We start from the raw sequence: 27,045 nt of genomic DNA, 5'->3' as shown, positions 1-27,045 counted from the left end.
GTTAAATACTCCTGGGTGTTCACACACAAGGGACACTGCATTCTGTAATTTTAACTGCAGGACCAGCCAGGGCCAGAGAGTGCTTTGTTATTCCACACACCTGAACTGAGTACACAGCAGTCCTTGGGAGCCAAGGGTCTCACCTGACATGATTTGCAGCACTCTCCTTCCACACAGGTGAATCCTGGCTTCAGGACACATTTGCGTGCATCACAGCAAGGGTTGGTGCATTCCTGGTAAGAGGAAAATGGAAACATCATCGCAAATGGGTTCATGTGTTTGTTCCTATTTGACAATCTAATTACTTGCACCCCTTCAAGAGCTCCATGGAAATGCAGGACCCTTGACTTTGGGATGTGAATCAGATTATTGGTGCTGCTTGCCTTGGGGGCTTCCACTTTGTTGCCTTCTCTCATGTTCCTTCAGTAATTCCCAGTTTATGAACTCTCATTGGTGGGAAGAGTCTAAAGACAGTGACCTCCCAGCCGCTGTTGTTTCCAGATGCTAAAGTCTGGTGTGAGATAATATAGTGCCTAAAGATCTTTCCTCTGGCTTGAGATCTTGAGATGCCATGGATTTCAACCTGAACACTTTCTCTCTCTCTCTCTCTCTCTCTCTCTCTCTCTCTCTCTCTCTCTCTCTCTCTCTCTCTCTCTGTCTCTCTCTCTCTTTCAATGAATTATTATATTATAACAATAAAATAGCCACACTTAGGTGTCCTGTCTTCTTGAACAAAATTGAAACTTCTGAGGCAGTTGTCTGTCTATGTCTGATCAGTTAAGGCCTCCAAACATTGCAACAGAGCTCTGGGTTATTCCAAAACATGCACAGGGCAAATGAATTCCTGTACAAAGCCAGCAACGTTTTCTTGTTGCATCTGAGACATTGAAGATCAGTTTTCAAGTTCTCTAGGCAGGTCAGCCCCACCCTCGTTATAGTGTCCTTTGGTTGCTGTCCTGTTACGACACTTTGAACTGGGCAGTGTCTAGAGCTAACATAGAAAACATTGTCTTCAGAGTGCAGTCCCAGCAGATTGGTGGGGCCGTAAACCGAAGCTACACTGGAGGACTACTAGCTTCATATTTTAGCACATCTCCAAAGAGTTACACAGCCTTGTCCATTTGAGGCAAAAGTAGTGGAGGACGCACATTTATTGGGTGAGTTTCTAGAAGAAATAGCTTCTAAAAGCAGACTAAGAATTACCTGAAAATTTGCCTCTAAGGCTTTTCTAAATGATTTAGACTTCAATAAATATATTGAAAAATTTGGAGGCCTTTTGTCTTTCTACTAAAAGAGACTTTTCTATAATTACAACTGCCCAGCTATAGACAAGCTTCCCAAAGCTCTAAGTAAAGCTTGACTGACTAGGCCATGTTACAGAATGACTACCACCTACTATGTGTGCCTGCGGGATCCCGCTTAAGGGTACTTCCCACAAGATAAGGCAGTTAACATGTAAGCTAGGCAAATGCAATGCTGCTGGTCTCCAGCAAGGTCATCACATGTGACCTGAGATTTCCTAAGAAGGCTTGAAATGAGGCAGACTCAACAGCCAGGCTCCAAGTGGACAAGAGGAAGAGCTTCCTAAGGCTTCACCGAGAACATTGTCTGCTGAGATTCCAGTTGAACCCCAACCTTGTTGAAGATGACATCATTTGCAAATACCTGAACTGATCCACAGTCACACTCTTCTCCTTCGTCTACCTTCTTGTTCCCGCAAAATGGATACTCAATAAAATCAGCAGGAAGTGGATTGTTGAATATGCACGCCGGCTTCTGATCATTCAGATATTGCTGGTATTGGCTTTGGCTGCATTTACTGAATTTTATTGCAGGGATGCTAGAGACAAGGTAAAAATGAAAGTTTATGAAATGAAGGAAGCTGTAAAAATTTAATGAGGGATTGGGGAAGAAATACAAATGCTAACCACGAGAGCAGAGCATGTCACAGCTCCTTAAGACTGTTGTGCTCCAAAAACACAACTATCAAATGCCATTTCAGCAAAAAACTCGGGTTATGTGTCTTCTGACAAACCCTTCCTGATGCCAACAGTTACTTGTCTGTGCTTCTGCTTCCTATTTACCTCTAATGTGCCCCTCTTATTTTTTTTTTTTAAAAAGCACATTATTTGCCTGTCTGTATGTATATCTATGACTATGTGCGTAGTACCTACAGAGGTTAGGAGGGGGTGTTGGATCCCCTGGAACTAGAGCTAAAGATGGTTATAAGTCTTCATATAGATAGTGGCAATTGAACCCCAATCCTCTGTAATAGCAGCAAGTAGTCTTAAAGACTGAGCTATCTCTCCAGTCTCTAATGTGCCCCTTGTAATACAACCACATAAGAATATAAATCTGATTCACCATTTCTGAAAGATCACAAACTTCTCCACCAAGTCAAGGAGGGCATCAAGTTCATTTCCTTAAAAATAACCGTAAGTTAACACAGTGCCTGGGTTGGAGTATTTCTCTATTATACTTGTGCAAATAAACTGCTTATTAATATTAGAAACAACCTCATGACTTCTAAATGCCCCTCTTTAAACAACACTTCACTCCTTCTTTATTTGGTTTTATTACCTTCAGTGATTGAATACAGGAGGACTTTTACAGACTTGAGGTCATTAAATAGGGTTGCTATGACCTTGATAATATTATTAGTTTGATATCAGATACTACATATCACAGTTCAACTCTGTGACAACCACTGAATTTTGAGCTTTAACTATTTTTCATAATTTTGAAAATATTTATTTGGTTTAAAATTATATGTATTTGTGTGTGTTAATGTGCAGGAATGAGTACAGGTACCCACTGAGGCCACAAGAGGGAATCAGAATCCCTGGAGCTGGAGTTACAGGTGGTGGTGAGCTTTCCAATGTGGATGCTGCTAAACATAGGTCCTCTGCTCAAAGGAGTCCAAAGATGCACAGGACCAAGACCTGACAACAAGGTAAGTCACTCATTGTATGTTGTAGTGCAATCTCTTATTGACAGCTACTTGTAAAAAAAAAAAAAAAAGAAAAGAAACAGTTTTCTCCAAAGGAGTCTCAAAGGGTACTTAAGGGTAATTAAGGGTACCCTGCCTAGCAGTAAATGGCCAACAGAAAACAAACTAAATTGTAGTTTTGTAGACTCTTGTTGCCTCATATGATTTTGCTTGAACATTTGTTTTACTGGTCTTTTGTTTTTATATTATGGTTTTAAATTTTGTGTTTTTAAGGGCTTGGGGATTTTGGTTTGTTTGTATTTGTATTTCTTACATTTTTGCTTTGTTTTGATAGTCTGTTTGGGTATTTTTTGTTTTCTTGCCTGTCTATCTTTTAAAGAGAGAGGGATAGAGTTGGGTGGGTGGGGAGGAAGTGGGAGAAGTTGGGATTTGGGGAAGGGAAAGTGTGATCAGAACATATTATATGATTTTTTTTTTCAAAAATATATATAAGGTAAATGTATTATGTGCATTATTAGAGGCTCACCTTCCACTACCGCCCATCACACATTTCCCCACAGGACAGGTACATGGAAACTCATCATGCTGCATGCCCAGGCTATGCCCCAGCTGATGCGCCATTCTGTTCCCGATTATATTTACATCTGGTAGAAGATCCTGATTGAAAAAAATAAAAAGCCGTAAGAGATGTCTGTAAGAGACCCCAAAGTAGTACATAGGTATCACTTTAAATCAGTGTTTGTAAGGCTCAATTTCTAAATTTTAGTTAGTCAGTATGGATTTGGGAAGGAATGGCCCATAACTATAATTTATAATGGAAATTGGGCAAATGACCTTCTACATATTTCTAACTCGAACTTTTGGATGTACAGCACATTCCTATTTGTTGTGTTGGCAGAGACTCAGTTTTACAAACAGCTAAAATCGTTAACTAATGTTACTATGCCCGACTGCCCTGTCCTTCCCAAACTCCCAAACTTATGTTCTGAAACCTTAAGCTCGAAGGACTGCAGTGTTTAAGGCCAAGACGGCAAGCTCCTCAACTGTGGTAATAATGTCCTAACCAAATAGGCTCTGGAGAAACAGCTCTCTCTACCCTACTGTGGGAGACATGATGAGAAGGTATTAACCTTCAGCCATGAGGTGGACCCTTGCCAGTTACAAATGGATTAGATCCTTGCCTTGGACTTCTCAGATTTCAGAATTGTGAGAAATATATTTCCATGGCTTACAGTCTACTCGGTTTCTGGTATTTTGTTACTGAAGCCCATGGGAACTTAAGACAAATGTCCTACACAATTTTATGGGTGTTGTTGTTGTCTTTTCTGTATTAGATATTCCAGGGCTTCAACTGAGAGGTTTGGTGTTCTTGTTTTTTATCTGTCTTAATCTGTATTGAGCAACCAATCTATATAATCCTGTAAAGGGAGTTTCTGTCATGAGAAACCTCTGGGAGTCAGAAATTAAAATCCAAGGCAGAGCTGATTGTTGCCTGGCCTCATAGATCTTGTTCATGCTCTAACCTATATATTTATCAAAAAATTCAAAGAGGCATAGGTTATCCAGTTATGATAAAGTTAATAGGTCACCTTTAATTTGTTCATTTCATCTTTGCTCATATGAAGTTTCAAGGGTTTCTTGGTTTGGCTAAAATAAGATAATTGAAAAAGTAATAGCTTCATTTGGAGTAAATTGACTTCATAGGCAGACCTTATCTCATTCAGTTACTAAAGACAAATCTATAGTCATGAAAGTGATTATAAAATAGCCAGTGGGTGAGATTATTTGAATAAATACTGGCTATTTTAAGCTTGGCTCTCAGCAAGACTAAGCTGGAGAAATAAATGCAATAAGGAAATAAATACAAACCTTCATGTTTTCAACCATGTCTCTAATAGAGTACATGGGCACCATTTACTGGAAGCTTTGAGCCTTGGATAAAGGTCGCACAGGCAAGGAGAGACAATAGCTCATGGGTCCTCTACTTGCTGAACATAATTTTCAAGGTTGTCTTGATATGACAAATTAAGTGACCTTTGTACTTGTTTATTTCAGTTTAAAAGCAATTCCGATGATTAAATCACCCTAAGTGGCATGGACCTTACTTGTCCTTATAAGTAGTTATGTTTAATACATGGAAGAGTTTTACAGTTACAGAATACACTGTGGTGGTTTTCATACCTGTCCTTCTGAGCTTTAAATTGCGTTTTACCTTCATTCTTCCCCTACAGTTTTTCATAAGACACATTTGTTATTCTCACTTACTAAAGGGAAGATAGGTCTCTTCATGACATACCTTGGAAAATGGAGGTCAAATAGAAATCACACATGTCTTTTCAATGTGTTTCAGATAGATATAGAAAATTCACTCAAATATTTGGGTAAATGGTACAATGTTAGAAATATTTTAGACCCACCTTAACAATGCTGCAGGAACGCAAGGCTTGGCACATTCCTCTTGGGTAAGCAATTCCTTGCATAGGTGTGTAGAGCCACTTCCCACTGTAACCAAGATGCAAGAATACTTCTTTTTAATCTGACAGAACAGTTTCATTAGCACCAAATTCAAACTGCAGTGAACCACCATAGGGGTCACCCTGTGCTCTGGAAACAGTTTTCTCATTTCTGAAGTTAATGGGCACCATGGATGACCAGAGTTGATACAGGGCTCAGTTAAACCTAGAGACACTGGAAAAACTAAAGGAGGTCTTAGGATGAAATTTAAAAAAAAAAAATGTAATGTTTTCTAAGAAAACAAAATGAAAGAGAAGAATCTCATTTTTCTCGATTCTTGTATACCTTGTACTCAACTCTGGATAAAACAATTTAAATAACAAAACAAACAAACAAACAAAAATCTACTATCGTGGAAGAGGGCCCTGGGCACAAGCTGGGGGGGGGGGGAAAGTATGGAATATATACATATTAGAGTACTACTCAGCAGTAAAAAACATGACTTTCTGAATTTTGCAGGCAAATGGACGGAAATAGAAAACACTATCCTGAGTGAGGTGAGCCAGATCCAAAAAGAGGAACATGGGATGTACTCATTCATATTTGGTTTCTAGCCATGAATAGGGGACATTGAGCCTATTATGCGTGATCCTAGAGAAGCTAATTAAGAAGGTGAACCCAAAGAAAAACATTTAGGCAATGAAAGGAGACAGAAACAAAGACCCACATTGGAGCACCGGACTGAAATCTCAAGGTCCAAATCAAGAGCATGAGACAGGGCATGAGCAAGGAACTCAGGACCGCGAGGGGTGCACCCACACACTGAGACAATGGGGATGTTCTATCAGGAACTCACCAAGGCCAGCTGGCCTGGGTCTGAAAAAGCATGGGATAAAACCGGACTTGCTGAACCTAATGGACAATGAGGACTACTGAGAACTCAAGAACAATGGCAATGGGTTTTTGATCCTACTGCACGTACTGGCTTTGTGGGAGCCTAGGCAGTTTGGATGCTCACCTTACTAGACCTGGATGGAGGTGGGTGGTCCTTGGACTTCCCACAGAGCAGGGAACCCGGATTACTCTTAGGGATGATGAGGGAGGGGGACTTGATGGGGGAGGGAGAGGGAAATGGGAGGTGGTGGCGGGGAGAAGGCAGAAATCTTTAATAAATAAATAAAATCTACAACAAGCTAGTCAATTAAACTTTAAAGTGTTTGGGAGGGAAATATGTTATAGTGGATGCTCTTAGAATCATAATTATTTGATGATGGTTGATAACATTTAAGGGGCAATGATAGGTCTAATCCAACATTTAAATGCCCCATTGTATAAAAATAAGGCCATTCCTATAATCTCTAAAGTGATAGATGTCTACATTGTAGGGATCAAATTTTCACTTGACTTGAGAGCAGTGCTTAGATTGGGGCCTTTGTAAACAGAGCCATCATGACCGGGAAGACAACACTTAGGCAATCAGGAAATTCATATACAAGAACAAAGGTGAGATGAAGGACCTGGTTTCAGCCTTTTATTGTTTTAATTAAGAAGATGCACTCTCTTTCTGTCCCTGTGTTCAATGTGTCAAAGTTTGACTGTTCTTCTTAGAGGAACACAGTATTCTGGGCTTGCCAATCTTTGGGGATCTTGGAAGAACATGGGAAATGTGAAGGACAGGCCAGAGGCTGACCTCTCTCATAGTCATCTGAATTTAAACATAAACTTTTACAATGTCACATGCATTGTCTTTTCTTCTATATCTATGTGTCTATAGGTGAAAAATATTCAATAACTCAATGCATAAGAAGTCCCAGATACAATGTCCAGGTGAATAGTGAACAGTCCACTTTAAGACCCCGTTTCAAATAACTTATTGATCTGAAAAGTTACCTTGTGAAATAAGCAAAATTATTTTACTAAAATAAAATATTCTTCTCCATTACATCTATTTAGATAATGTTATGTGTTCTAAAAATTCACACGTGGCTTAAGATTAAGTCAGTAGATAAAGGCACTAGCCTCTAAGCCTGGCACCGTGAGTTCAATATCCAGGATCCACCAACTCTTGAAAATTGTCCTGTGACCTCCACAAATGCACTGTCACACACACACACACACACACACACACACACACACACACACCGTAAATAATAAATACATATTTAAACATTAATGTACAGATAGGGGCCCCAACCTGCCCATCCTGAAGTTTATGAGGATGTTTTACTGTGCTTCATCCCCTATCATTTTTGGTCATGACCGTCTATGAGTGTCTACACCCAAGGTACACTCCTGAAGAGAAGTGCTTTGGGCCCATCAGATGAGAGCTGATCTCTGGCTCACTCTCATCAATCTACTAGATGACTGGACTGGATATCTCATGACAGTCTTTAGAACTGCTTGCTTCTGAACTCGGCCTGAAAGCCCACCTCTAGTTAACCCTGGAGAGAGGCTCTGCAGAGTAGATTTGAGGACTCTGGAGATATTGGCATTATAGGCAGAGAAACAGGTAGATGGAGTGGGTGTTTCTCTAACACGTGATTTTAGCAGCGTCAGATGACAAGCTGGAAGCTACTGCTGCTCTCAGGTAGCTCTCCCAGAGTGTGATACCGATTAAGATCACAAAGGTGCTTATTATCACAGAGCCTATGAATTTCATTCCTGTATTCATCATTTTCCTCTAGGCTAAGTGTAATGCTAGATATATTGAACAGATGAATTAATAATTAAGTAGATCCTCTCAAACTTGTGTGTAGGGATATTGAAGCTATAGCAGGATAAACTTATCAGATCAGATTGTCCAGAAAGCCAGATTTAGTGGAATATTAGAGAGATGCTGGCTTTGAATGGTGATAGGAAATTGCCAAGGGACCCCAACTTATCTTTGCTTTGGCACATTTTCAACTCTACATAAGAATATATTTTTTCTTTATAGTCTTAATTAGTATTAGAAAAAATTATTACAAAATATTCTACTTATTTTAAATATTCTAAATATTTTTCTATACTCATAATTAGTACTTTTCTTATATAATAAAAATTTCCCCAAATAAATAATTTTGTGTTATTATGCATTATTTATTTGTCCTATTCTATTTTTTCTTTTTGTGTGTTTGAGTGTGTATGGTTTATTTACACATGCATGTACACATATGTACGCCCATGTGTGGGCATGAGAGAACAAAAGTGGGTATCAAGTGTTCAGCACTATCAGGCTATGGCCTTGCTTTCTCAAGACAGGTCTTCCACTGATCCTGGAGTTAGGGTTGGTGGACAGCAAGGTCCCATGCTTCTCCAGTCTCTACCTGACTCATGGTGCTGGGGTCACAAGAGCTAAAAAAGTGGATGGCTACACCTAACTTCTTAGATGGTGACTTGGGTTCAAATTCAGGGCCTCAGATTTTTATAGTTAGTCCTCTGACCCACCAAGCCATCTCCTGAGCCCTGTTTTCTTTTAAAATAAGAATAATTGCCACAATATGTGAAGGAAATAGAATAATTACATACCTCAGTAAAATCACATGATCAAAATCCTTCCTTTTTTTGAGAACTGTTTCTTGCCAAGTTGAAAAATGCAGTAAGGCAGTTTCTAGATTTGATGCGATTTCTATCTTGTCTCCAGCTGACCATATTTCAAGGCCAGCCAATGCCACACGGATGTTTAAGGTTTTATAAATCTGTTCAAAGAGTAATAATTTTTGCAAAGCCAAATTGTTAGAAGTTTCTTTCATTATTATCTGTATTCCCTTGTATTAAAAAAACAATTTCAACTTGTTATATACATTTTAAATAGTACAGCTCTTGTTTCATAAATTGATATACTGAACTTCAGTGCAGATTATTATATAGAATATTGGGTGAATTTCCACGAATTTCAATAAAGAAACTATGATAAACCATGATTTAAAAATGTTTGAAAATACTTTAAGTATAGAGATAGAAATGATAAACATGAATGAAAATGATAGAAAAAAATCAGAGGCTTTCACGAGCACATTAGAAGGCTATAACCAATCAGGGGAAGAATCCTGCTGGCTCAACAGGAAATACCCAGAATTATCCAGGAATTACAAAGCACTGAAAAAATGAAACAAACACAAGACAGGGAGGCCTAATGTTGTGGGAAAGAGCTAAAATATTAGGCACATTGCATATGACCCTAGTATTCCAACTTCTGAATTATTTATGTAAAACAAATGAATATTTATTTTTGTATCTCAGAATGTGCATAGATGTTTAAGGTAGTTAGCAAAAATGCAAATAGAAAATGTCCTTCTACTGTGAAATGAGGTACCACTAATCTAGATGGGCTAATCCTCCCAGCATCTTCCTCTGCATCTCCTTACCTATTAGACCTAAGATGTCTTTGAATGATTCAGCAAAGGAAGATGAGTACAACTCACCGTTTGTTTAAGTCATGTTTCTCATTCATTAATATCGAGATCCACTTATAATCTTAATAGATTATAGCGAAGTTGTCCTAATTCCAATGAAAAGCCGTAGACAATAAATCACAGACATGCCTCATTCCCAAATTGTTGATACATTGCCTCATAATTTTGGTATGAACAGAGATATTAAAATTTTTATTACTTATTATTTCTGTATGTGCATTCATGTGTGCGTGCATGCGTGTGTGTGTGTGTGTGTGGTGGCAGCAGGTGCCTATGGCAAGCACATGTGTAGAAGTCCGAGGACAACTTAGTGGCATCTGTCCTTTCCTTCTACATTCCTGAAAATTCTAGGGGTGGAACTCAAGTTTCACCTTCATGGTTTGTGTCAAACACCTTTCTTTATCCATGGAGGCATCTCACCAGTCTGCATCAGCGAGCAGGTTCTGGGATTAATTTAGATAATAAGTGCAATTTACTTAGTAAACCCAAACTTCAGTGCTATATTTGTTGCTGACTGTTTTGAAGCAATTTTTACTAACTAGTTGACCTAGTGGCTCTGTGGTTTATGCTGGCTCGATGTCAAGGTTATTACTACAGTCTTTTCGGAGATCTGCCATAAAAAGTCAGTTGCATTTATATTTTCAGATTGATTCAAATTATAGCAAAACTTACCATATTGACAAAATTGACCATTCCCCAAATTCGTTTCCTTAGCTTGTTTTGGGGTTTGTTATTCCTGTGGTACTGTAAACACAAATACAGTACTTGTTACTTACCAATATTTAGAAAAACCTAGAAAAATAATTCAGTTACTATTGAGATAGTGTAAAAAAAAAATAAGAAAGAAAGAAAGAAGAAAAGAAAAGAAGAAACAAAGAAAGAAAAGAAAAAAGTAAAAAAGGCAGCCTCTAGGGTAATAGAAAATAGTTCTCTTTCCAGTAAACTAAAAATTGAACAAATTATGAAGACATAATAGATTTTAAATAAACTAACTAGACATAGCAGTTCCTGGAGAAGTGCTTTGGCTTAGCACTTTAAGGTCTTCTTTTGAATTTGGACATCTTTTCCTATTCTATTTCATTACATTTGTTGATTTTTTAAAAAGCATCTGCTTAGTATTCCTTAGAGCCCATTTTTATTCCCAAGCCACAACTATTAAAGTTACACAACAGCCAATGCATTACAAGCATCAGCAAGTTTACTCCCCCTGGCCCCTGAGAATCTGAACGTAAAAAAAATCACAAAAATCCCACAGTCAAGACAGAGCTCACATTGAACCGTGTACCAGAGAGGGACAGGAATGTGGCCATTGCTTTTCTCCAGGACAAGGCTTACGAAGCCAAGTCGATTTAACTGCTCTGACTTTGATTCTGTTTTTATAGCCGTATTTCTTTCACTAGTTATTAACAAAATGTATTGAACGATAGAGGAGGATTTTCTGTACGAGCACACACGGTCAGTTTCCTTTCCTGCTAAAAATCAGAGCCAAGGATGCCTTTCCTGAATCTTGCTGGAAGTCTCTGAAATTCTTCTCTTGGTCCACAGGTGTCTTCCTCTTAACCCTATCGAGCAGCTGTTCTTCATCTTTCTGGGTATCTTGGAAGCAGTTTGCTGACCAGGTTCCTTTCAAGGAGTTTCTTTACATTTTCACTTATACTACCATTTACCCGCTCACCGCTGTTTCCTTTGCTCCCACACTATCTTTAAATTCTAGGGGGTAAACATGATTTCTAATAGTCAGGTGGGAGGGGTTGCCTAAAATACACTGTAGAAAGAGTCTGAGGCTTTCTGGGAGACCACAGGGTTAAGGTTTGCACCCCAAGGAGAGGAAAGGGGAATGACAGGTAGGAGCCTTGTGCCTTTAGTTCCAATCCTTTATTCTGTGTCTGGTGTTGCCTGACAGTTAGACAACAGTGTTCTTCTTTCTCTTTGAAGTTCTTACGTCAGTGGTACCAACTGTATTTTAAATGATGATCCCAATCCTTGTCACTGCCAAATACTTTGTGCCAAATTTGCGGAGGGTATTTTCACTGATGTTTTAAATATATTATTCTTGAAACATACACAATCTCCTATTGCTTATAGCACATGCCATATAAATTTCACAGCGTTAATGTATCTCTTTGCTTCAACTTATCTGAAAACCATATGCCCCTCCCTTTATCTTCACAGTTTTAAATTTTCATACATTGCTATCTGATTTAACATTTCTATTTCTTGGAAACTCTTAATGATTGTTTGTCAGGTACCATCTGACATCAGGTTACCTGCATGCTCTCTCCCCTGCCTGTTCATCCCGTGTTCATGTCCATTACTTCTTTCACAGCTTGTACTCTTCCCTGTGCTCTGTAAGCGATTTCCTAGATTTATCCTCTGCTTCACACAGTATCTTCATATGTGCTTAATCTCCATTTAATTCACTTGAAAATACACACTTTCCCCCTTACAGATTCTAAAGTAGTTTTTCCAGAAAGCCCATTCTTTGTGCAGTCTCTCTTTCACTATCCTATTCATTTTGCTCTAGCCATTTTTCATATTTTCAATGACTTTATCTACACCTCTATTATATGGTGTAAATGAAGCATCATGGCTGATTGACAGCTCTTGAACAACCAACCCACCTCCTTTTACACTGGTCAATCTCAAGAGGTCCATTTTATCTAGGGGTATTGAAGTGGCGTTGTTGGGAAATTTCTGTTCATGCTTTCTCCAAACAGTTGTTGAAAATTTTGCTTAGCCTATCAGCAGCTGAACACCAGATGCTGTTATGGAGCATCTGTGTAAGGCAAAGACCTGGCATCTGCCCTCCCGTGGTTGCCATTTCCCCTGCCATGGCTACAGGCAGGCAAGAAATGCTCTCTATCTTCTGAGGTCCTTGGGGAAATCTTCAGTGATAGGGTTGACCTCATGGCTAGAGGTACCACTGGGAAGAATTAATCCCTCCTTTATTAGAATGTTCACATCCTTAATTGTGTCTTCCCATATGTTCCAAATACAGGTACGCAACCGTCCAAATTTACTTCCCATTCTGATGAAGATTTTTCTCCTTAATTTTTAGCATCTGAAAGTTTCAATGTCTTCTGTTGAGTTCAAGTCTAGATTATTGATCTGAATTCAAGTTTTTATAAATTGTTCAAAACTTCTATTAGTCACAGTAGGAAGGGGGGTTCTAATTTAGATTAATCTGCAAGGCAGTGAAGAGACTCAAGAGTTTCTTATAATATGTATGTTTTGAGGAATTGAAAGCAGACACGTGAATCCAGAAGGGAATTTAGTGGAATTTGCTCTTCTCTAAACGAGAACCACAGATTGGTTTTACAGAGGATAAAGAGTCTGCTATCCCTCAGAGTACTCACCACATAATTGTCAACAACAATGAACAGCTCAATAAATTTTTCTTTGTGGAAACCCTGAAAACAGACAAAAAGTTATATGAAACCTACCACCAGTTCACTAGAAAGCAACAACTTTTCATGATAAGGAATTCCAATGCTATTGCATTTGAAAGTGAAGCAAATGAGTGCATCTAATATGTCTATGAACTTTTCTTATTAAAGCCCCTGGACCTACATACTAGATTTTAACAATCCTTGAGTAACATGCCATCGTCAACCGTTTTGCCTTTTTTGTTTAGTCTTCCAGCTCAAAATAAGAGTTGTAAATTCTTACAAATTAAGTATTTTTATATTTTAGGTTTTTTGTTTTCAAAACAGTTTGTAAGTCAGCCCATGTGCCACTAGCCCATATATTTGTGTGCTTATATCTCTATATGCAACCATAAAGTATATGCCTGCATCCATGTATGTGTATCTGAGAAATAATGAAGAATGCCCATATTTCTCCTCAGCGCTCCTTACCCCTTTTCACTGTGTGCTGTCCTCAGCTCCAAAGGACACTTATAAGCACTGCTAATTATAGACCTTTCCTTTATAGGAAACACAAACAGTAGGAAATTCTGATTTTTTAGTTCTATGGAGCAAGTGCATTTTCTGAACGGTGTCCAGGGCTTTGCTTCATGGTTTGACTAGGTCATTCTTTGCTGAACTATGTGATTATTTATCCAAATGAGGTACTCAACAAAGAAATACCTGGGAAGTATATAATGTTTTAGACCCCCACTACCTAGAACCTGAGCATGAAAAGGAAAGCAAGCCTACCAACTAGCATCTAGGGGAGAGTCAAGAAGACAACATCTGATTGTGAAAAAGCATAAAGCATTGAGCATCTTACCATTATTCCACTGGAAACTAAACTTGTTATCATCCTTGGTTGTCTTTTATCATAACATTGAGTCTGATGTAAGAGGTGAGTTTGTCATCAACAGCTTCTCCCATAGTGGTAAGAAACAGTAGGCTAGGGTACTGCAAACATTCCTTTTCCAGTTGCTAGCAGCCTTAACGCTGCCATTCTATAAAGAGGATGGGAAGCTTATTCCTTTATTGAAACTGATGGGACAAACTGGAATTTGTTGAAGAGGAAAACATACTTTCTACATAGATATGAAGAAGTTTGACGTTCAGCCTTTGGATCATAAGTTTCCAGTTTAGAAAAGGACCCGTGTTCCACTAGCTGTGTGCACAGACTTTCTTGAGGAATCATAAAGGAAATCTGAAGTATTTTTTTTTTCTTAAAGTAAAGAGGATTTAGAGTACTCACTTCCAGTTTGTGCTCATTTATGTTCTTAACATCTATTGGAGCAGACTTCTTGGTAAAATTGAGCCCTGCACAGGAGTAATTGGTAGCATAGGGTGCCTTAATGTTGTATTTGAACACCAAATGTTCTCCGTCATCTGAGTATTTCACCGGTTCAATGAGATACCGTTGGTCATTCACTCTGAAGAAGCCCCTGTGGAAATGGCAACACAATATTTCAAATCTGTAGCTTTCCCACTCTATTTTATTAACATTAGCCTTCTCAGAAAGGGAAACTACCGGATCCAAACTTCCTGAGCTGGGTGATCTTGGTAGCAAACAAGTGACCCAGCTTGTGGCCTTTGACTGAGTCAATTTAATCTTTGTCCTCCAAAGCTTGTCAGCATGATTTCTGCTTAGAGCATAGGTCAAAAACAGTTTTCATCCAAGGGAGAGCAATCCCCTCCTTCTTTCCTTTTAAGAGGTCAGGAAAAGCACCACCCCTATGGGGTCAGATAGTCCAAGGTCATGGGGGGAACAAATACCCACTACTGCAGCATCTGTGGTTGCCTCAAAGTTTTTGCATACATTTGATAAATTTACCATGTGCTGATTGTAGAGTAGGTATCGAAAGGGACAGATACTACTGCCTGGTTGTTTTGTTATAAAAGAGGTTCTCACTCATGAGCACTCTGGGAGCTTCCTAAAGAACGTCAAGAAAAATGAAAACAGAACTTTTTTTCTTCTGCATTTTATCTCTCCTCGCATCTTCCATTCTTATATTTCAGTCCAAAACCGACAGAAAAATTCTAAGCTTTATTTTTAACCTTTTATTTTCTAAACCAGAATGGGCCTGGCAGAGTATAAAGAAAAATGACTGGAAAACCCACAGACCCCAGAGTCAGAAGACCTGTCCTGGGGGATCAGCTGAATACTTGCAAGTTCTGTGCACTTAAGCAGCTGCATGCTTTCGGCATCCTGACCTCTAATAGGAGAGTACATGCTAGTGTTCTGGAATTTGCCAGCTCTGATTTCTTCTGTCCTGTGCTGGACTCATCTTCTTGAGGACTGTGTTTTAGGCATCTTGCTATTGAGCATAAGGCACAGGCTGGAGTTCACACGCAAGACTGAGGGCACACGGCACCCCCTTCCCACTAACTTTCAAACGCACTGGAGTAGTGAAAAGAAATCAGCCAAGTGGCTGCCATTGAAATCTCTAGGACATGAGTTAGGAAGCTACTCTGCCTTACCTCAAACCATTGCAAGTGCTGATACTAGCTGCAGAATCAAATTCATGTATGATGGACCCTTGGTAAAAGCAGTGATCCTAAAACAGAAGAGTCGGTTAAGGCAGGTATAAATATATCGGGACTAGAAAAATATTGGTAGCTAAGAATTTCTGTTGAGAATAAACCAGTATTTTATAAGTGACATTTGCATTGTGTTTCTTCACAGCATTCATTTAAGACATTTGAAACTGATTTAGAAACCTTTTATTCTAATTGATTGACTATGTTGGGTAAACCCATATATAAATTATTTTCTCATATATTTATTTATTAGGTGATGAGACCAGTTTCAGATGTGACCCTTTTCTTATAAATATGACTCCTTCTCTTATAAATATGACTCCTTCTGTCATCCTCAAATTCTCGACAAAGTTCTGTCGTTTCCCATGCTGCCTATTAAATTAAGCCAAATATTCAATGTTTCTAAAGTTAGATCTTGCTCTCCAGCCTTTCCTCCCCAATGCCCTTCTCTCTTGTTTCTCTGCTTCAGTCCAGCTGGCCTTCTTCATTTCTCCTGCTTGGTGCATTGCTCAGGGTACTTCCATCAGGCGATGACTCTTTTCACCTCCTCTGTCTGCTCATCGTCCCCCAGGTGACACTTTCTGTGGCCTTCCAAGTACCACGCACTTGTTAGTCTGTGTTTCTTTTGTCCTCTATTTTAAGCTGGCCTGGTGATATAGATCTTAAAGAAGTTTAAAATTGATTTATCTAGAGGAAATAGGAGTTTTAAAGGCACTTTTGGGCAGAGGAAGTCATTCTCTTGTTTAAGGGATATAGAAAGAAAGTTCTGCAAAGGTGATGAAGAAAAGTGCAGATTCTCTAACGCTAGTAATGGTTGGTGTGAAGCTTCCTCTGGAGAATGAAAAAGAGACTCTCATGATAATGCACCAACCGGCTGGACAGGTGTCACAGACCACGAAAGATCTAGTTCACTATAGCTTTGGAGTGCTGTTTCATGTACTTAAGCTTTATCTCTTTTTCTTAATTACATCCTATAGAGATATGTTATATTTATTTTGGCTCCTGCTTCAGCCTTCTTTCACTTGAGAAACCTTAGCAAAGAAAGATAGGAAACAATCTTTGCTCTGCTTGTTAGGAAGTAATCAGCTCCCTGCGGGGTTCAACAGGTCCTTTGTTTCATCCTATCACCATTTAGTAAAAGTAGTCAACTCAGGGCTAGTTCCAGTAGAGAAGCTTTGAAATAGCCTGTAAATCTGGCCCTGCTGTTTAAAACCACACCAGGAAGTAACAGTTTCAGAGAGGAGCAGAGGTACGTTTTACAAGATACCAAGATCGGCGGATGCTTGATGAGCATCTCTCCCTTTACATTGTAGTACGTCTCACTGTAATTTGAGGCGAGGAATTCCCTGAAAGAGAGAAGAGAAGTAATGAGATTTATTTATTCTAAAATCATTACACACAAAACCAGTCATATGCTTGTAAAGCCTCAAAGATGCCTTTGAATCTCAAGAAGTCCTTTTCTGTATGCACATACACACACAAACAAACAAACAATATCAAGCATGTTGATGGGAAACCATTCACAAATTGAACCTAATACTATTAGACATGCTACAGAAAATTCGGGAAAAAAATTGTGACAATTTTACCAAAGCAGTATTCTTAAAATTTCAGAAAAATAATTTGTAAAGTGCAAATAGGTTTCAAACCTAGTCATGAGAGGATGGCTCAACATTTAAAACCAACAAGTGTCAATCACACTATGATCATTGCACAGAATATGTACTCCAGATACGACACTAGTGTGTATAAATGTGACTCCTTCCATTTGTCTTCAGATCTTCGATACACTGATCCACTTGTGCTAAGGCAAAGTAATCCCAAAACACTCCTCAGTGATCTTTCCTAATCTGATAAAGAAACCCATATAAACCGAGTCATGATAAGAAGCCCTTTGACATGCCAACCAGATCTTTCCACATTGATTTATAGAGTCAATAAAATCCCAACTCAAGTTTCAGCAGATGGTTTCTTGAATTGACAAGATGAACTTAAACTTACAAAGAAATGTATCATGACCTTCAGCATGTTTTTTTGTTTGTTTTATGTTGAAATAAGAGCGGTGGGGCTATGTCCCCGGCACCTGGCTGCCCGCATGGTTTTACCCGAAATAATTACACGGAAACTGTGTTCTTTTGAACATGGCCTGGCCCATTAGTTCCAGCCTCTTATTGGCTAGCTCTTACATATTGATCTAACCCATTTCTAATATTCTGTGTAGCACCACGAGCTGGCTTACCAGGAAAGATCTTAACCTGCATCTGTCTGGAGTGGGAGAATCATGGCGACTCCCTGACTCGGCTTCTTTCTCCCAGCATTCTGTTCAGTCTACTCCACCTACCTAAGGGTTGGCCTATCAAATGGGCCTAGGCAGTTTCTTTATTAATTAACCAATGAAAGCAACAGATAAATACAAGACCCACCTCCATCAGTTTTAATGCATACACTTTATTCGGATATTTAGGAAAACAAGAAACAACAGTGAAGAAGGTCACATAGAAATTTCTCTGTAATTACTAACTTCCCTCATACTGAGAATGAACAGTAACTCAGGTATGTATCAGTGTGCTAATAGTCTTCTTAGAGAGACAAGATGGCACTCAAAATGCTCCCTATCAAAATAGGAAGAGAAAATTAAACAGAGAGCAGAATCTATAAGCTTTTTGCTGCTAAGATATGACAGGTTTATATATGAAGAGGAGGAATTCATAAAGATTTGAGGAATTCACATTACTGGTAGTATGTACAAAAAATGGGGCTACTATATTATCTACCCCTATAAGATATGCCACCGCATAGAACTTACCTTGATCTAAGCTGAGCATGGTAGTGGACACCTATAATCCTAGCACTAGGGAGGCAGAGGCAGGAGGATAAGGAGTTTAGGGTCATCCTCATCTACATAGCAAATTTGAGGATAGTCGGGGCTATAAGAAACTCTGTAGGAAGAAAACAAGACAACTTACCTTGATTTCAGAAGGTGAAGGATTAAAGTTTTTCTGCCCAATTTTATTTCATACAACAATTCTTCTTCATATGCCTCCTGGAAAACAAGATTCTCCCTGTGACTTTGACATCTGCTTATGTAAGAGGGTGGGTAGAGCGTGGCTCAGGGGCCCATAACCCACCTATAGGTCCCCACAGTAACTTCAGGGAAGAAACACTGAAAAGGTGAACTTAAAGAGAAATAGAACTATAAAGATGATTTTTACCAATTATATTTTAATTAAAAAGACATTTCTACTAAAGAAATAAAATGGATAATCTATATTCACCCCTCATTCAGGAATGTATAAGTCACTTTATAGTCAATTACTAATTCATATTAACTTGTCTTTATAAAAGACCTTCACTTTTTGTATTTTAAAAAAAGTTTTGTATGTATATTCTCCATATTCTTCCTCTTGTCATCATAATTCCTTACCACTTCCTCTTACAATTAGTCTCATATAGAAGGTTTTACATATCTGTCAGACATAAATATGAAAAGAACTTAATTTATTTACTCTATATTAATTATCAGAAATTTAGTTGGGGATGTTCATTTAAGCTAGAGTTGTACTGTCTACAACTTGGATAAAATAAGTAAGGCTTTTGATATGTGCTGGCAAGATGCTCTGAAGATAAGGAACATAGATTTGGAAATTCTACCAGCACAGTCCATTGCAGTCATGGCTGGGAATACCAATAGAAGTATCTAGTTCTGACAGGTCAGCTTATTAGCTGTAGATGCTGTCAGCAATGAACAATGACATTCTAGCTCTCTCTTGCCATTGATGAGTATTTGCACAGCTGTTTTCTTCTGGTATAATTATTAGGAATTTGCTGAACTTTCAATTTATCGTGGTTTTGTTTTGCTCATTTGTAAGAATTCTTTATACTGCTGGCTCATAGTTGCTGCTCATATGTCTTGTCCATTCCTAAGTTAATTCTTAATTTGTTGGACAAAACTACTTCTTCAGGCACAGCAATTAATTGATGTGGGATTCCCCTCTGTATGCTGTGAATATCATTGATTGTTAAAGGAATTGCTTTGGGCCTATAGCATGGCTATAGGGGAACAGAGCTAGGCGGGGAAAACTAAACTGAATGCTGGGAGGAAGAAGGCAGAGTCAGGGAGAAGCCATCTAGCCCCGCTGGAGCCGGATAGAAGTTTAGCCTACCAGTAATCCACAGCCATGTGGAGATACGCAAATTAATAGAAATGGGTTAAATTAACATGTAAGAGTTAGCCAATAAGAAGCTAGAGCTAATGGACCAAGCAGTGATTTATTTAAGACTCTTTCTGTGTGATTATTTGGGGGCTGAGCAGTCAGGAACCAACAAACAGCCTCCCTCCAACAAATAAAATCAATGAAGTAAAATTTCAAAACCACTTGAGAATATAACACTCTGAGTTTCTACCCAAACTTCCTATTATTAGCATATTACTTCGTTATAGTTTTCACAACTCATGAACCAAGACTGTATTATCCTTAAAGTTCATATGTATTCTTATGCTCTAAATTTTACTGGCTGTCTTTTTGGTTTTGAACAGTCCTAATCCCCATGCCCTGTTATGGTTGTCTGTCATATCCCCTTGGTTTCTCAACCCATGAGTTTCATGGATTTTCCCTGGTTTTGATGGCTTTAACATTTTTGTCTTGCACTCATCAGTTGTCTTATAGAATGTCTCTTGAGTTTTTGAATGCTCTATGAAGGCTTGACTGCAGTTTATGCTTTTTCCAGTGAAAACCACTAAAGGCAGTACCACAGCGTCACCTCAAGAGGTCGTACTGTCAACATGACTTCTTATGGGTGACACTAGCCTTGGTCACCTGGCAGACATCTTACTTATTTACAATTTTCTCTTTAGAAAGTGACTTTTCTTCTGCCCTATCACTCTTTGAAATAAAATCATAGTGTGAAGTCCATGGTTAAGGGGTGGAGACCAACACTATACCTCCTGGAGAAGGGAAGATGAATAGAAATACTCAGTTCTTATCTATGGAACATTGGCCTTTCCTCTGATGTGGACTTATTTATTCTCTAATTTATTTGTATTAGTAAAGCTTCATAGATACTTCATAATTTATCTTGTAGCAAAAATAAACAACCATCATTTATCTTATTATTCATATTGTCCCATATTTTCTTTTAGGGGCTCTATAAGTTGGCTCTTGATTTCATTTAGTATGTCCCCACCAATATGGATTTGGAGTTGGGGACAGGTCTTTTGCTGTAGGGGGGACACTTTTCAGTTCCAGGCTCACCCCATATATTTCCTTTATGGCCTAGGCTAATTTTACACAGTCAGAGTAAAGCTACTGATATAAAGCGTGACTATCATAAGGCCACAGCTCGTGCATAGGGGACGATAGGAAGCAGGTTCCCCCTTGGCTAGGTATTAGCCTTTTAACTGCATAAAGACCTGAAAAGATGAGGAAAGAGTTGAAGATTAGGAGGAAGAGCACAGAGTTGCCTCATTGTTGCATCAAGTCCTGAGACCATATGAAAATCTGAAATATAGCTTTCTAATGACTGAGAAATCTAACAAGTGAGGGTAGGAAAAATGAGCTGCCACCATGGGAAAGGGAAGAAAGGTCATGGCACCAGGAGAAGTTTATCCTCGATCATTGTTAGGACAGGAGACCTTGTTAGTATTTTCTGTGAACCCAAGTTAGAATCTAGGTTGTAGCATGCAAGTATCTAATTCCAACTTTTGGGGGACACATATCTAAGATCTTTATAATCTTGGATATTGAATAAATTATAATGCTTGTCCCATCTTATGTATATTGTCTTATATGGTAAATATTCTTTTGAAAGTAATCTTTTAGGTATTTTTAAATGTTAATACTCAAATGAGGACCTTTGCAAGGTAAGGTACTTTGTTCCTGTGAAAGCTGTCCCAATAAGGTACAGAATCTGTACAGAAAATAAATCTGCCACTGAAAATCCACAAAAGCAAAATAAAGGCTGGAGAGTGTACGCCAAAGTCACCAGCTCAGAAAAATTGAGGGTGCATTACACAAGTCTGCAAAGAAAAATAGAAAACAGTTCCTCCAAAGCCTGAGAAGTCCTCTTTTTTTGTTTGCTAACCAACCCACTGAGGGTCAGTCACCCCCAAGCCTATGCTGTAAACCAACTCGGGGTCCTCTACAAAACTGAAACCCATATTTGCTTCATACTTGCTCCTGCTCAGAGGCAGAGGCAGCTTTCTGCACTGTCAGAACCCAAACAAAAGAATACCATGGTAAACAATGCCTTGGGAACTGTGTGAGAGGCTCCAGGAAAAAGGCAGAGGGCCTTTTACCTCAAGTGCATTTTGTTCCCTAGATTGTTCGTGGACATGACTTCATGCCTCCTGTGTTAAACATTTACATTCAATTTGTAAGACATGCTTATTCTTGTTGGATGTCAGAACATAGCTATAGAACCCAATCTGGTGAAAGTGTACCCTGAATCTGGAGATGGCCTTCTGTGTTGCTTCCATGCTTTCCCAGACATAATCTACAAAGTATGTGCCAGGCAATTGTGTTTACATTGGTCTGTCTTAAGAAAGTTCTGGGAAAGGGCTACGCTGTCAATAGTTAGTATGTGCTCACTGCCATTTATTTACATGTTTTTCTAATCACGTTTTTCTAAACTCAAACAACCTTGCTTGGATCATCATAGCTTTCTTCGTTACATTTGTGTATAAAAGTACAGTAAGACTGAACTAAGATTGTCTACAGCATGAGAGTATAGTTCACCGTGTTCCTTAAGGTCCTCAAAGACAGATCTGCATGGGTTGGTGAAAAGTCACTACTGCACAGCTGTGAAAGCCATTAAGTCATATTTACTAAGTCAAAACACATACCGGCATATCAGAGTCATGGGTGTGCTCAAGATCCCGCTTCTGTATCAGGGGAAGCTTTTTAGGTCGAACCAGTTGTTGACCCTCTACTCCAACAATCCCCTTTTCTAGAAGAAAACATAAAGAAAGGAAAATCCATGTATGATTACAACCCACCCTCCAGTGACTAACAAATGGGTTGATGTTCTTCTGGCTCAGGTGTTTCCAATTTCCAGCCATGCAGGCCCGTCATCCTTGGTTGGTGATGGGAGAAAGTTGGGATGGCTATTTACAGAGGAGGGAGACATAAACAACACTGGCAGAAGAAGGACAAAGATACAGTATCCTATGGCTGTTTTTGCCTTTGTTATTTTTATTTCCCACATCTCTCTCCAGCTGCTGTCTCCTGTTAAAGCCTGTACCGGAATGACCTATTTCAACATTAAATAACTCTTTTTTCCCCCTCAGTGAACTGTGCATTAGAAGTCTTAACTCTCATAGGTAAAGTTCAAAGCTTCCACTGCTGAGATCATCTTAGATAGCCCCGCCCCACCATGCTAAACATTATCTTTTGTCATGAACTATCACATTGGCAGTGAGATGTGAGTTTATTCTGAACTGTGTATAGCAATAAATATAGAATAATATGGATTTCTGGAATGTTACTCAGATTTGAATCAAGGGTTCACCAGTTTATGAGCTGTATGATCACTAGTATTTTATCGAATCTCATCTGACAACAGTATTTTCATATTCTTTATCACTAAAAGGGAAAACAGCATAGCATTTTAAACGTTTGCCATGACATAAAAGGTAGTTAAGGACCAGCACAGTGTCTGTTCTTCTACAGGTGCTTTGTCAATACTCATGCCTGTCCCTGTCTCATTATTGTTCATGTTTAAGAGTGGTAAGGGCTTCCACAGACTCATTAAATCTCATGACCAGTGGTAACCCAATCTAAGCCTGACATGATAGCCTAAGAGAAGTCACCAAAGCAGTTTGAGCTTTTATAACTTACACTTTAAATATTGTAGGTAAAGATATCATGGATCAGGTGTAATAAATAAACCTTGCAGAAAAGAGTAACACATACCTTCAATCTGAGAAATAAGTACAGTCATCCAAAATATACGTATGGGGAACATTCTGAGTGGTTATCTGAGAAAAGCTGCACCCTACGCCTTGTTCTTGCTTCTACTGCAAGAATGCCCAGCCTAGAAGGTAGATGGGCAGTTTTGATCATCCACAGAAAACCCTCCTCGACCCAGTTAACTCATGAACAGCTTGAGGCTAAAACTCAAAGGTGGACATAATGTACTAATTAAAGACAACATTTGAGAAACTGGGGGTGGAAGTGGACTTGGCACAGATCCTACTTCATGTCTAATAGGATCATAGAGGTTTTAAGACTTTTGAGGTTAAAAGAGTCAAGAACGTTTTAGAAAAAGAAATCATTGAAGTCTATATATATATATATATTTTGGCTGAGGTAGGTGAAGTTGAGGACGAAATATAAAAACCACTTGAGAACACTGAACAACAACAACAAAAACAACAACAACAACAATAAATAAAACCCCCAAAATAGAAAAGTCAAAATTGTATACATGTTACAAATCATATATTCATTAAATACAAAAGGCATATTGAAAGGGAGATATAAGTAGCATTATAGTGTAACACTGTTTCCTAACTAATACAAAGAAAGAAGATAGAGACAGATGTGCAAGGGGTTAACGACAAGCCTTTTCACACATTTGTGTTATCTTCTAATGTCAGTGCATCCACTGTGTGTCCATTTGGGTTGCATCCCATCTCCTCCTCCAGTTCTCACCGTCTCTCCCAATTCACCCCAGACAATCAGTTTCCTTCCATTTAAACAAACTCACCATACGCCCAGAAAGACCTCCACTGTCTGATTGAAAGTCTAGTTACCCTCTGTTTCTTAATCGTCTTCTTTTCAGCTCAACTCCCTCCAAGACTTCCCTCAACATCTGGTGGTCGTTTTCCTCTGTCTCATTTATCTGTCTAAACTGACATCTGAATTTAAGACCCTTAGGGGAAATTTTCTTCACTTGAATGTCTGCTATCTCAAATGTTAGCATGAAGCTGGACATCTACTATCACCCATCTGAATTGGAGTCACTGTAGTCTCTTCGTAGTTTCTTCGTAGACTCTCTTGTTTTGAATACGGCAGCTGCATCTTTTCACCCATGCCAGACTCATCTTTCAGTCTCCTTTGACAGTGTGTATCTCCTCCATCAGCAAACCAAGTTTGTCCTGAGGAGAGAGCTGATAATCTCTCCCATGTCCTTCTCCTGTGCTGTTCCAAGACATCATTACCTCTACCCTAGTTTACTGAAATAACGTCTTAATTTATCTCACTATTTTTCTCTTGGTCCTTTGTCACACATTATGTACACAAATAGGATGAGTTTATCAATACACATCATATCTAACCACTTCTTTTCAATAACTTTTCATCTCAGAGTCAAAGTCTGTGATAACCTCAGGCTCCCCATGATCTCTGCTTGACACTTTGTTTCTACATTTTACTATTCATTTTCTCCCAATCAACTGCCATGTGCTTCTGAGTATCCCTGGAGCATGCCACATACATTCTACTTCAAGGGTATTGCCTGGTTCTTCCTCTGCCTGGAATGTTCTCTTCAAAGATAGTCACATGACTTGTTCCCTCTCTTTTCAGTTCTCTATATAAATATCCTATTAGTGATAATGATTTATGCAAAATGTTTTATGCAAAATGGGCCTCTGTGGTCCTGAATTAATCACCACTTCAAATCATGCATTTTGCTAATCTATTTTACTTTTCAATTACCTGACTACTCTTCTTAAAATGAAACTTTCTAAAGAAAAAAATTCATCTGTTTTATAAGTTAATCTTCAGTACCTTGAGTAGCATGTAATCAAAGCATATTTATTGAGTTGAACACCTTATTAAACTTGGAGTAATATCAGTTTCAGAGTAAGTATTTATTAAAAGTAAACTGTTGGGGCCTGAATAGGTGGTTTGGCAGTTAAAAGTGCATATTGTTTTTAGAGAAGACCAGAGTTTGATTCCCAGCACCCAAGTTCGATAGTTCACAGCTGCCTCCCAACTCTGGGGATCAGATACCCTCTTCTGGCCTCCATGTGCACTGCACTCACAGGCTCAGACACTCCTCCAGTCATACACACTGGTATACATAATTTAAAAATGAATATAAAAAATTTTGAAGTAGGCTATAATTATTTCAGTATTTAATCATTAGGAAGTTCAACAGTGAAGTAAATAAATACATCCTCAAAGTCTGGGATCAATTTTCAGCAGTTAAATTTTCAGCATCATGTTTGGTCATCTTCTTCTCTTTCCAAGTTCCAGGTTCTCTTATTGTCTCTCTTCACCTGAAAAGCCTCTGGTTATAGTTGTCTTCCTATCTCCACCAGGTAATTAGAAAGTATGCAGTGCTTTTATTGATTAATTATTGTATTAGTATATAAGGAGATCACTAAACCAATGAAATGAATGAGGACATCTACAGATAAATACAAATATTTATAGCTAAGATCATAGGAACATGGACTGGGAAAGACATTTATTTCAGTAAATACTGCCAAGAAAATTGGCCTTCTATTAACAGAAGAATGAAAGCTGGCTACTAGCTCTCATGATTTAGAAAAATCCACCTCCATTGGATCAAGACTTAAATCTGTGACCTGGAACTATGAAGTTCTAGAAGTAAACAAACAGAAAGATTCCAGAAGATTGAAATGAGAAAAGTGCTTCATGGGTAAGTATCAACAAACACTAGAGGTAAAGGGAGGTTGGGAAAAAAGGGATTCTGTGAAGTGACGAAGGTCTACACCAATAAGGAAACCAATATCAGAATGAAGCGATAACCTCCAGAATTGGAGAAAGCATTGGCAATCTAACAATGGGTTAAAAAGAACTCTATCTGACTTGAAAGTAAGTAAACTAGCCCAAAGTCTCACTAATGACAGTCTGCTTGTAATTTTCTTTGCAGAACAGGAGCCAATTTCAGCCCATTAATTATGTTTTCAGTGCACTGAAAAGAACATCACATTCAGTATTAGGAGCTGTGTGTTCTCCATTAACTGATTCATCTGCCCTTAGAAAGTCATTTATTTCTCTGGACATCAATGTCTGATTTATAAATAGGAAGTATTATAATGTTTAACCTTGAAGAGGTTTTCAACATCAAGATGCCATGATTCCATACTCTGATTCTGTGTTACTTTTACTAAGGTCTTCTTTGAGTAGAAAGTGTGATTTAAAAAAGAATGAAAAGTAAAATACAACCATGAAAAATTAAACATTTTGAAAAGTATTTTCCATTTTACAAATGAGACAAAACACAGATTTTTTCTATTTATATGCATAGAAAATATCTCAGAATGAATACAACAAAATATATAAATATTAACACATTCTGATGTCTTAAGGATACAAGGGCACATTGAAGGCTC

General features: G+C 38.5%; 1 protein-coding gene across 1 annotated transcript in view; it reads right to left on the bottom strand.

Moving 5' to 3' along the window:
* The window catches only part of Adam7 (ADAM metallopeptidase domain 7), a 35,561-nt gene extending 11,859 nt beyond the window's left edge, over positions 1-23,702 (bottom strand). The window contains exons 1-13 of the mRNA XM_057786681.1: positions 23,651-23,702; positions 22,582-22,685; positions 18,707-18,783; positions 17,008-17,086; positions 15,681-15,757; positions 14,455-14,644; positions 13,155-13,208; positions 10,471-10,542; positions 8,912-9,081; positions 5,368-5,452; positions 3,477-3,607; positions 1,666-1,840; positions 144-233 (exon numbers count right to left, since the gene is read on the bottom strand). Of these exons, the coding sequence (XP_057642664.1) occupies positions 144-233; positions 1,666-1,840; positions 3,477-3,607; positions 5,368-5,452; positions 8,912-9,081; positions 10,471-10,542; positions 13,155-13,208; positions 14,455-14,644; positions 15,681-15,757; positions 17,008-17,086; positions 18,707-18,783; positions 22,582-22,685; positions 23,651-23,702 (1,356 nt within the window). The remainder of the gene's footprint in view (positions 1-143; positions 234-1,665; positions 1,841-3,476; positions 3,608-5,367; positions 5,453-8,911; positions 9,082-10,470; positions 10,543-13,154; positions 13,209-14,454; positions 14,645-15,680; positions 15,758-17,007; positions 17,087-18,706; positions 18,784-22,581; positions 22,686-23,650) is intronic.
* Between the last annotated feature and the right edge of the window lie 3,343 nt (positions 23,703-27,045).

The sequence above is a fragment of the Chionomys nivalis genome, chromosome 12 (genome assembly GCF_950005125.1).
Source record: "Chionomys nivalis chromosome 12, mChiNiv1.1, whole genome shotgun sequence".
Lineage (NCBI taxonomy): Eukaryota > Metazoa > Chordata > Mammalia > Rodentia > Cricetidae > Chionomys > Chionomys nivalis.
Note: the sequence above shows the minus strand (reverse complement) of the source record. Positions and strands in the feature narration are given on the sequence as shown.